This window comes from Ursus arctos, unplaced genomic scaffold (genome assembly GCF_023065955.2).
Source record: "Ursus arctos isolate Adak ecotype North America unplaced genomic scaffold, UrsArc2.0 scaffold_22, whole genome shotgun sequence".
NCBI lineage: Eukaryota > Metazoa > Chordata > Mammalia > Carnivora > Ursidae > Ursus > Ursus arctos.
In genome coordinates, this window is record NW_026622897.1 from 8,234,792 (window position 1) to 8,246,537 (window position 11,746).

Sequence of the window (11,746 nt, forward strand, 5' to 3'; positions counted from 1 at the left end):
CAAAGTATCACTTTTTAGGCACAATACCGACACATTGAATAATCCTCCCCATGCTTGGTTTTTCCACAAGTACAATAACACTAACCCTCACGGGCTTTCACAAACAAAGGCTTCTTCCTACAGTTTTCAGAATAAACATTCCGGGCTATTTAGCCTGGGGAAGGCAGGTCTATAAGCTGAAGGGTCAGAGTGGGGGAGGTGGGAGGAACTGAGTTTCAATCTCCACCAAAGATTTAAAAGCTAGATGTAAAAGAGAAAATATCACCCTAAGAACAGGAAAATCAAATTGCCAAGATTTATTTAACTTTTTCTTTTACAGAAAATACATGTTTGTAATATAAACACTGACAAGTGAGATAAAGTACAGGGATCAGGAAGACAAATGAACGGGACAAGACTCTTGCTTCAACACTGCACTGCTTCCTGATTCATGTGCAGCACAAATTACATGGTCGTATATATTGGGAAAAGTAAAGGCAACATTCATCTAGATTTACCAAAATACTAGAGGGCCTCTGAAATTCAACAAAGCCATACGGAAGCCTGATCTGTTGCCAAAGAACAAAGCTGAGCACATGTCCATCTATCCATTTACTCAAGGCATTTCATGTGGTAACTGAAGAATGAATTAACACACGAGCTTTAATAGGCTGTGGAAGCAAAGATGAAATTGTGCCTCTTTTCCCTCTTCAGAGAAAACAGCTTAATTAAAAGCAGAGCTGCCTGATACTGGATAGATGACAGCATAATCACAGTGAATTATTTCAATAAAGCCCATGAAATGCAACACACAATAAAGGATTGCCATTGGTGCTTTGCCCCAACAGTCACTCCAGATCTAATGCTATAAAATCACGAGTTTTTAAGGCTCTTTCCCAGAACCCCGAACTAGGAAAAATGACCCAAATAAATGGTTGAGATCAAGAGCCACCTTGATTTAGAACAATCTGTTTCTAAACTTGAATTCAATAATAAAGAGTATGGATTCCCATTTTCCGTGATTAAAGTGACTGGTCTTTTATCAAAGTGTGCCAGGTGATATGCACACTTAGATAACAGATGCTTACTACAGTGTCTGGTTCAGCAATGGGGCTCAGTGTCTTAAGATCTGGGGTTCAGATAAGGCTGCTTAAGATCTAGAAATCGGGGGGGCACCTGGCGGGCTCAGTCGGAAAAGCATGTGACTCTTGATCTCAGGGTTGTGAGTCTGAGCCCCACAAAGAGATTACTAAAAAATAAACTTTAGAGATCAGAAAGCCCTAAAACTGCCACGTACACCCACTCCCTTGCTCAGCTCCATAATCAAAGATTCTTACAAATCATCTGTAGTCCTTCATTCTTCAATACTCAACAACCTGTGGAGAAACATGTGCCTCAGAGACTCCATCCTTATGGTAAGCAGAGCTTACAGCAGCTCATGCTAAACAGCAGTTCTCTAGAAGAGAAATGCTTGTGTGACCAGGTGTCTTGAAACTCTTTTTTCCCAGGCAAAGCCAGCCTCCCTGTATTGCTGAGATGGAGATTTTTCTTAAATGTGGTTATGTAACATCACATGAGAAATACTCATTTTCACAACAAAAGACATTCATCTTTATATCCCTTACCCATAGCATTTGGCACAGGGTTCCGCAATCTATTGCGCTCTCACTAAAGATGGACCTAGAACAGAGGAAACCAAGACCAGGTCTTAAAAGGGATAGGAACAGATATTCCCAAGGAATCCCTGGATCAACTGTGACCTTTTTTGTGCTCTGTTACAGGAAATTCTTAATCAGAAGGCTTTTTTTTTTTTAAACATGCAAGATGATAAAATAGACCATCACTATATCACTCGGATTAGGATAACAGCTACTCACCCTGGACCTCCGTGATGGGACTCATTTACCACTTTTGCAAAAAGTAGAGGGCTTTAGCCATTGTAAAAGACAGTACACTGTTCCTGCAGGTAGGACAAGATCTTTCACCGAAAATTCTCTACCCTGTAGTCAGACCACGGGTGCCAATATTTGGCTCGGAAAGCAGGAACCAAGTACTGACGGTTAAATGCCAGAAACCTTTAAAGCAGCAGGTGGGACCCTGGCTTATCTTCACTCTCCAATTAGTTCTAAACTGTCTAGACCAAGTTCCTCTCCAGCGCTTCAACCTCAGAAATTCCATTAGAGAGATCCTGAAGAGGAGACTTGTCATGTGGGAACCAGCCATTTCTTCCCCTATGACTTCTCTTCTCCTCTCTTGGGATCAGTTCCTGTTGGAAAGCCCTTCTCTTTGAAAAATGAAAGATGAAACCTCTGGAAAATAGCGTCGTTCTATTTGCAGATACTAGACACAATTACCTTGAGGGAAATAAGGCACCTAGAATAGACCCCAGATGGCCTACGTGGGCATGCAACTGATAGGAGATCCTGTGGGGCCGCAAAGGAGCAGGGCTTCCAAACATGAGCACTACTTTCCTGCCACAGGCTGGGCTGCATTGCGGGGTGCTGCTATGATGGTCTGACAGGCACAGTGGAGGCTCTGAAGAACTCAAAGAAATACAGAGAAAAGTCTTCCTTAAAATAGAAAGTTACTTTAACAAGCGGGTCTCTGGCCAACATCATCATTCTTCCAAGTCATGTCTTCAGAGTCAAGAGAGGAAGCATGGAAGAGCACTAGGGGAGCAGTTAGGGGACCCAGGTTCCAGTCCTAGCTCTGTTACTGCCTGGTCATGTGACCTTGGGCATACCACTTGGCCTTCCCCACCCCCCCACCCCGAAGTCGTTATCTGTAAAATAGGAATAAAACCACTTGCCTTCTCTGCCTCACGTCGTGACTGTGAGGACCAAATGACATAATGTGAAAGTGCTTTGTAAACTGTGGAATACTGTATGTAAAGTAACAGTATTTACTTACTACATTTTAATTAGGTCCTCAATTGCCTATTTGACTAGAAATGCCCCATGCAGAATGTGCTTTGCAACAGATAGACTCAAAAATAGGTGCTATAAATATACACTGGCCTTTTCCACTAGATTTGTTAAAAAAGGGCAAATTCTTAATTTCCTCAGAAATGGCCTCAGAATACATTACTTAAAAATGTGAGGTCATCCAAACCTACCAAATGATAGAATTAATTTTCTCCAAATATGTCCTATACAATTATGGTCTGGTCTGTTGATACCTTTATACAGAGAAGTCTTGAATTCAAGAAACAGCATGCTAAAACTTAAAGAAAATATGGTTACAGTTTGTTGTAAAGGAAATGAAAATAAGAGGCATCCTATATAACGAAATTAGGTTACAGTTCCTCAAATGGTAGCCTTTTTCCTGAGATATCTCCAGGACAGGGTCCTAGTCCTGTGAAGTGCTTTAGAGAAGCTTAGTCTTGCAAGAGGTGAAAAGGACATGTAGGTTGGCAATTGGGCTGTGCTCATTTTCAGCACTAGGATTTGAACAAGGTCTGCTAGGAGCTGCCAAACAGCTTTGGTGGAGAAGCCCATATGGCCCAAAAGAGGCTTGCTAGTTCTCAGATGCCAGGCCAGAGTATGGAGAACAGTTTAACGCAGCCATCCAGTTCAGGGATTTTCAATTCTTCCTGTAAGGTGGTTCTGCTCTTCTCCGCTCTAGTAAATAATTGAACAGAAGAAAAACAGTAAGATGTAGAGCAACATATCTACCAGACTTTAGGGCCCTTTTCTGCCCAGCTGCAAAAAGTTTACATGCAGAACAGAGACACAGGCAAGACGTGAATGTGAATGACTCTGACCAGCCTAAAGCACCCATATTCCAGCATCCATGTCAGACAGCCTTTATTACAAATGTTACAAATGATGACTTGGAGGGAGTCCTGTCAGTGCAATCACTAGTTAACAGGATGGTCGTCCTTTGGGGCCGGAGGCGTGTTGCTAACCTCCGCTTTTCTTCCTGATTTGCTTTGCTTTCCGGGGTTTGAGGATGGTGTAGTTTGCATATGCTGTATACTGATCTGACAGGAAGGGGACATAGAATGCCCTCAGCAGCCTCGAAGATCTGAAAAACAAGAAAGAAAAAAAAGACAAAACAGAATTTTATCATTTGAGAGAATTTACTAACAGTGTTGAAACCGATGTAAGGAAGTTACCTAAGTGCGGTGGTGAGGATCATATTCTATGTACGTAGCACAGAAAAATCTGTCACTTAACTACTAGGTCACGAAAACAGATTTCACCAAGATCAAGTACCTTACCAAGACTGAAAAGATGGTGTCCCTAATAAGCCACAGTGGTTCCTTCAGAATAGCTCTAGGCCTTCACTTTGCATCAAGTATGCCACAGAAAACTTCCAGGTCAATCAAAGGACTGTTACTGGAATAAATTCTTAACACCCAAGTGGTTTCTGTATCTAAGAGACTATAGAGATGCCAAATGCTCCAATGATCCTGATTCCAGTTCTAAGTTTCCTAGAAGAGGTAAAGAAAATGCGCGGTGTTCCGGCGATGCCTACATCCGAGAGAGAGAGAGAGTATACACACAAGCTCATGTCCCTGGTGGGTGACAATATACCCACTTGTTACTAAAATACACAAACAGCAAAAAACCTGAATTTCTCATGAGTTTCTGAAGAATATGAAAAATGCCTTATGTGTATTGAGCACTCAGTGTTGGACAAGCACTGAAAAAAGTGCTCACACTTTTAAAGATACTATTTAATTCACCCAATAACCCCATGCGGAAAGGGCTATTGTTATCCCTACCTTACAGATGCGCAACCGAGGCTGACACAGACGAAGTGACTTGCTCAGGGTCACACAGTAAGTGAGAGCGCCCTCATTCATGCACTCGGTAACCTGCACTCTTGATCTGCACCACGGTTTATCCCAGACACAGGCTAATCAAATTCATCACTTCCTAGAAAATGCAGCAGCGAGAGTTTGGAATTCTCTATGAAGTCTTACTTCTTGACTATGCTTTCTGAGTCTGAAAATCAAATTGGCCCAGTTCCTGCCACCCTAAATGAGGTAGCTGAAGAGTGTTCTGCTGCCAGTCCTCTTCCAGACTCTCAACTTGTAAATGTCATGTCAACGTGGCATTTGTACTGGCAGCCTCGCCCTGGCTTTGGCAGGCTCCCGCAGTGCCGGCACACAATGATATCGTGCTTGGCATACACACCTCTTCGATTCTCCCCAAATGGGACGCTGGCAGTGCTCTGTGCTCAACAGAGACGCACTTTATTTCAACAGCTAACAGCTCGAGGGCTTTGATTAGAAAAGAGGCTTAGAAGAGACACACGAGATAAAGCAGGCCTGCTAACAAAATGAACAGGAGGAGGAAGCCCCCACCTCAGTCAAAAAGAAGTTAGTTTATCCTTTCTGTCCACGCTGCACAGAGAAGGGGAAGGTCGGAAAACAGCAAACTCCTGCAAGCTTCAGTGGCGTAAAGAGAGGCTAAGACTAATTAAGTGTCATTACCATTCCAGTGGACTCTGCAATCAAAGCCTCATTAACAAGGTCAGCTCAGCCCTTCAGGCAGCTCCAGGAGAATATTAGGTCTGCTGGGCCCAATCTGAGTTTTTCCTCTTTTTTTTTTTTTTTAACAATCCCTTACTATTTGGGAAGATTTATTTCATAATTTTGTTTTAGAATCTTTCTAAGAACAAAAAGAAATTCTACTTATTTTTAAAAATAGAATAAAACTCATTCTATCTTATAATTACCATATAGACCCACGGCCACCTTTTATAAATTTAAGTTATATTATGGGATCTTAGTGGTTTTATTTTTTTTCCCGTATCTCGGATTAATTACAACTATGTTTTTTAAAAAAACTTAAATAAGACAAAGGAAAATGATGAAATCACCAAAAAGGATGATGCAAAAGTAATCACTATTGCACTATATCCTGCAATTTTCTAATTGCATTGCCCAAATTATTGTCCAATAAGGTATAAGAGACCTGAGACACTATCTTTGCAGTCGGCTTTTCGCTTTCAGTGAATACAGTTGAGAATCCAGGATTTTTAAATTTTCTGTCCATAATGGCAATAAGAGGAAAATGGACAGAGGGAGACATTTCACAATTATTAGATGAGAAGATGGGTGCAAAGAGACAAAGAGCGGCACCGCTAGCAAGGATGGTAACGCTGACCCTAAGTAAAAGTTCAGACTACGAGTCTTCAGATTACTGTATACTATACAGTATATATGGATGAATCTTCTCAAACTCAAGAATTGATGAGTAATGTATTTCTCAGAACAAAAAGAAAATAAGGTATTTTCATTCAGTTAGTCATTCCACAGGGAGGACATCATCATTCAATGTTTTGCGGCAAGAATCTCACTATCGTGTTACACTTAAAAAGGGCATATGACCATATTCTTTCATCTTTTATGATGTCTGTGGGCCAAATTTTGATACAGTTCATAAGTGGACAAATGATGAGGGCACGTTAGTATACAAAGGTGACAGGAAAGGCATATAGGAAAGAAACTTAAAAATTCAATGGATCTATCACTTTGGTTGGTTTGTAAATCTAAGAATGAAAATGTCTGAATTGTGGAGCCAAGAAGATAGTTACACTCTCTGCAACAAAATTATGAGCCATTGAACAAGGTTTCAAAAAATTCTAGTTTTTTGTTTTGATGATGCAAGTTCTAGAACAACCAGAAGTGATAAGCTAGAACCTACTGGAGATACATTTAAAGTTTGGAACCAGTATTTTCAAGATGGATATATTCCGAGTCCATGCATGACAACTGCAGTTAGAGGTGTCCATTTCAGGTGTCTATATATCTGTGTATATCTATCCCGAACCAGGAAAATATGGAAGATTCAGGGTTACTACATTTAAATTAAGATTTCAAATGAAAGGTTTTTGTCTTACTGTCCTCTTATTCTTATTTTTGTAAATTTATTTTAAAAACTAGAAAATGTAAAAAAAAAATGAAGTGTCTATTGGGCAAGACAATAAATGTTGATGGATTATTTTTCTTGGTATGCTGATAGATCATGCCCAGAAACTCCAGAAGAGATCTTGGGCCATACAGGGGACATCATCAGAAATACCAACTCCTATGAAATGGAAGAAGGGCCACTATGCATTACTGTTGAAGGCAAAAAGTGGGCTGAGACAAAGGTAAAAAGGAGACTGGGACAAAATATGTGCGACACATAGGAAAGGATTAGTAGCAGGAATACGTGAAGTATTTCTGCAATCAAGAAGACAAATGACTCCATAGGGAAAAATGACAATATGAACAGAGAAAAGAAACATAAATGGCCTATACTAGTGATCTAGTTGGGAGATACAGAATATAAATGATACATAACCACGACGCAGCATTCACTAAATATTAAAAGCTGATACCAAAGCTCAAAGTGATAATATACACGTTGAGAAGAGGACAAACACTGAAGGTTGCATAGGTGTGGAAAAAGAATTTACTGTATCTCATTTCATTTTCTCCATCCAACATTCCAAGATACACTCAACAGAAAGGCAACTTGCTCATTCATAACCACATCTACAGGATCTTGGGTTAAATGCTCTGTCCACTCAGCACCAGCCAGAAAAATGGCTTGAATAAAATCCAAACTCTTTCTCATGGACAAAGCCTTAGGAAATTTAGCCCTCACTTACTTGTCCCACCTACCCTTGCACATTGTCCTCCTGCCCACTACACTCCCCCCACACCAGCCTCCTCGCAGTCCCTCCCTCCCTATAGCCTTCGCATGCTTTCCCTTCTCTCCCTCGAACACACTTCCACCCTGTTTTTCTCATAACTAAGTCTGACTCATTTTTCATTCTTCATCTTAGAGGCAACATTTGAGAGGTCTTGCAACACCCTAGGAAAGCCTAGGTTTCCATTTCTATCAGTTACTCTTTCTCAGTGTTCCTTGTGTGTTTATTATACTCTTCACAATTTGTAATTTACATTTATTTGTTGGTTAACTCATTTATTGCCTATCCCCCACACCCTCCCCTCAAGATTTCTGGGACCAAGTCTGTTTTATTTACCAACAGCACAGTGTCTGGTACACAGTACGAGCTGAAAAACAGATGTTGGATGGATGGATGAATGGAAGAATGGAAAGCAGGGAGGGAGCGAAGGAGAAGGAAGGACTGCTGAAGAGAGTGAGGGAAGAAGTTTATACAAATGAGATCTGAGTTTAATTCAGTTCAGTTCTTCCACCAGTGACTGAGCACCATGTCAAGCAATGGTTTAAGTGCCAGAAAAACAAAGGTGGACAGAAGATTCCTACTCTCAGTGGGGAATCCGAAGTCCCATTGAATGTGTGGTTTGTAATAACCGTCTTGCTAAGGACATGCATAGGTCTGACTTGGAGACACGGAGAGATCCATGAAGCATCCTGATTCTGCCATGCTTCCTCAGTATACAATCACAAGAAATTCAGCATGTGTTCAGGAAGCAAGAAGTCGTTTCTAGTTAAGCCTGAACACAGAACTATATAAAAGGTGGGGACTCTATACAAGAAGAAGAAGAATTTATTTATCATCAGAGCTTGGTATTGGAAAAACCTTGTTAGAAGGTGCATCTCCTTTGCCCCAACAAGATTCTGCTAGTCGTCTTTAAAAGCATTACCTACCTTTAACATCTAAAGCCACTAATATCTTCTAGAAGATAAAGTGAGCAGTCAATATATACACCTCCGTATGTGTATACTGATTCTGGATTTTTTAAATCCAAAAAACAAGTTGGCTTGAATTCTTCACTTCTAACACTGTAGCTGCTATTCTAAATTGATTTTTTTACCATCAACAGCTTTAATATGTTAAGCACAACTGGGGCCTTTTATTTTTAAAGATTATTTATTTATTTATTTATTTGACAGAGAGAGACAGCCAGTGAGAGAGGGAACACAAGCAGGGGGAGTAGGAGAGGAAGAAGCAGGCTCCCAGCAGAGGAGCCCGATGTGGGGCTCGATCCCAGAACGCTGGGATCACGCCCTGAGCCCAAGGCAGACGCTTAACGACTGAGCCACCCAGGCGCCCCAACTGGGGCCTTTTAAATTGTTTTACTGTTGCTGGAAAAAGGGAAATCAAATTGGTTATTTGCCTTTAGTGAAAGAAATGAGCAGTTGCGCACTGGAGTAACATAGACCTGGAAATACTCATAGACCTGGAAACAAAGATCAGACTGAAATACAAATTAGAACAAAACTAATGTCTATCGAAACTTATAAAACAATGTCTGTAATAACATGAAAAGCCAAAGTATTGCCCTAAGAAAGCACAGGAAGCATAATTTAGAAAGACGTAAAATATGTGCCTCGATCATGGAAGCTGACTTCCCCTCCCAGTGAGAAAGTCACTTAAGCAATTCAAGGATGAAATCGATGTGGACAAAGCAATTGCCTGAATAGCATAATTAGCTGACAGCTCAGAATGTTTTCTAATTCAATTACCAGCCCTATTGATCAGGGCTGGGGAGCGTTCTGTTGCAGAGATTTAAATCTGCCCTTGCTGACGTCAAGGAAGACGGCCTGCCAGCCCCTGAGGTTGCCTAGTTCAACAGGCACAAATGAAATGCTGGGTCAATGTTTCATGGTAAAAAGAAAACATCCGGGGACACCTGCGTGGCTCAGTCGGTTAAGCGTCTGCCTTGGGCTCAGGTCATGATCCCGGAGCCCTGAGCCGGGCAGGGAGCCTGCTTCTTCCGCTCCAGCTCCCCCTGCTTGTCTGCGCATGCGCTCGTGCTCTCTGTAAAATAAAATCTTTAAAAAGTAAAAATAAAAATAAAAGGAAACACCCTAGTCCTCAGGTTTTCTCATTTTTATCTATCCATCCATCCGAACATTAATATCCCTATGAACCTCTAATCTAAACCCATCGCCAGTTCTTTCTCTTTAAAGCTGGTTTCCTCTCTTTCTCTCTCACTCTTTTGCACTTAGTTCGTCCTCCAGTGACAGACTGTCCACAACCCTGAGCACACAATCGGCCTTTCACAAATCTTCAGTTCTGAGGAGACTCTCAGAATCCCCTCAAGACTTAATCTGAGCCATCCTCAACCTCCAGTCCCATATCAAGCAATTTAAGAACTGCTCAAAAACCTGGTACGCATCCAAAATGTGACTGTGCTTTAAGATTCTTTAACAGGAAATGGGGTGAGGGACACTAATGTTCAGTAGTGCAGAGGGGACATTTCTCTCTCTTCCCAACAGGAGAGAGGGACACAGGAGTTACGTGCTCTGTGTTATACCCCACTAGAATGTCGGTCTCTTGAAGAAAAGCACTTTGTCTAACTGCCTTATCCCCAGTTTTCAGGACGGTACCACAGAAAGTGCTCAATAAATATTTTTTCTGTGAAAGAAGGAATGACTACCTGACTCTTAAATCAGAGCACCAAGTTCTACCTCCCTTGCCTCTGGCAATATTCATCATCTTCAAGGAAAAGGAATTATCAAAAATAATACGAAGCTCTTTTTTCTCTTCACTTCCCAAACAACTCAGTCCTAAAGACATCCATCAGATGGGTCAAAGCAAAGTAGGAGTCTACAGCGTGTGGGGGTGGGGAGGGGGTCCCATGGAATGTTACAGCACAAGTGACATGTGGAGGGCACCCATAGCAACAAAGAAAATATTAATGCAGGAGGTCACCTAACCTCTCCAGGTTTCAGGTAACATAAAATGTGTTGAATCCTCATTACCTACGTGACCAGAGACATTTCCAGCAGGGATGTCCAATAGACCCTTGACATTCAATGAATACACTCCCAGTTTTGACTATTTGGTAGCAACCTCCAAAGATGCGTGCAATGATCTGGAAGTCCGCTGAGGCACTGACTGTAATCACAGCACTACAAGACTGGTGTACAGACTGAATCATTTAACTGATCTGTGGCCCCGGTCAGTCACCTGACATAACACCATAACCTCTTGCCTGTCACCTTTAGCCAAAATTCAGAATGAGGGAATTGAGAAAGAACTGGTATTAGTCAACTGGCCATTTTCTGACCTTCAGTCCCACCATGGTGCTGGGAAGATGCTCTTCGCAAGTCTCTTTTCCATCTGGTGGCTACTTAGATATGAAGGTATTATATGCTCCAGCCACCATTCTTATGGAGAAGACACTAAACCATGTTCGAAACTGTCTCTGCTCTTTGGACCCTTATCTGGGCTATTTCTATGTGACAAATACTAAGTAACACTGGAAACCACATCAGGTAGACAATTCTCACAAGATTTACAGAGAGGAAATAAACAACGAATATACTTTACGATAACTCAAGAAGATTTTTATCTCTTTTTTTTTAAGCTAAAAAAAACAATTTGTGATTTCTCTCAAATGTGCAGTTCACTGATGGGTTTTCTGTTTCACCTGGTGTTGGCTAGAATCTTCCCAACAGCCACACTCCTGTGGCTGGTTATGGACTGAGAGCTCAGCTAGTGCAAAGGGCCGTCAGGCCTCCTCCATGTGGGCCTCCTTTTCCACACAGCCTGTGGATCTCCTTATAGCACAGTGCCTGGATCCTAAGAAGGAGCATTCCAAGAGACAGGAAACAGAAGCCCATCAGCCACTCAATAGTCTTTAGCTTATTGAATAAGGGCATCAGAAGCTTCTAAAAAAAATCCTTACTTTACCTTTTTTTTTTTTTTTTTTTACTTTGGCATAAATCCAGTTTTAAGAATGTGAAATAATGGGGCCCTGGGTGGCTCAGTCAGTTAAATGTCTGCCTTCAGCTCAGGTCATGATCCCAGGGTCCTGGGATCAAGCCCTGTATTGGGCTCCCTGCTCAGTGGAGAATCTGCTTCTCTCTCTGCCTGCTGCTCCTCC

General features: G+C 41.6%; 1 protein-coding gene across 6 annotated transcripts in view; it reads right to left on the reverse strand.

Moving 5' to 3' along the window:
- Window positions 1–281: 281 nt before the first annotated feature.
- ALG9 (ALG9 alpha-1,2-mannosyltransferase) overlaps window positions 282–11,746 on the reverse strand; it is a 95,884-nt gene continuing 84,419 nt past the window's right edge. For 5 of the 6 annotated variants that reach the window (XM_044386670.3, XM_026505772.4, XM_057316965.1 and 2 more), the window contains 2 exons: window positions 3,887–4,005; window positions 282–3,599 (listed from right to left, as the gene is read on the reverse strand). In XM_044386670.3, the coding sequence (XP_044242605.1) occupies window positions 3,503–3,599; window positions 3,887–4,005 (216 nt within the window). In that variant the 3' untranslated portion in view covers window positions 282–3,502. Of the gene's footprint in view, window positions 3,600–3,760; window positions 4,006–11,746 lie in introns of those variants that run through there. The other variant, XM_044386669.3, reaches the window with a different exon arrangement.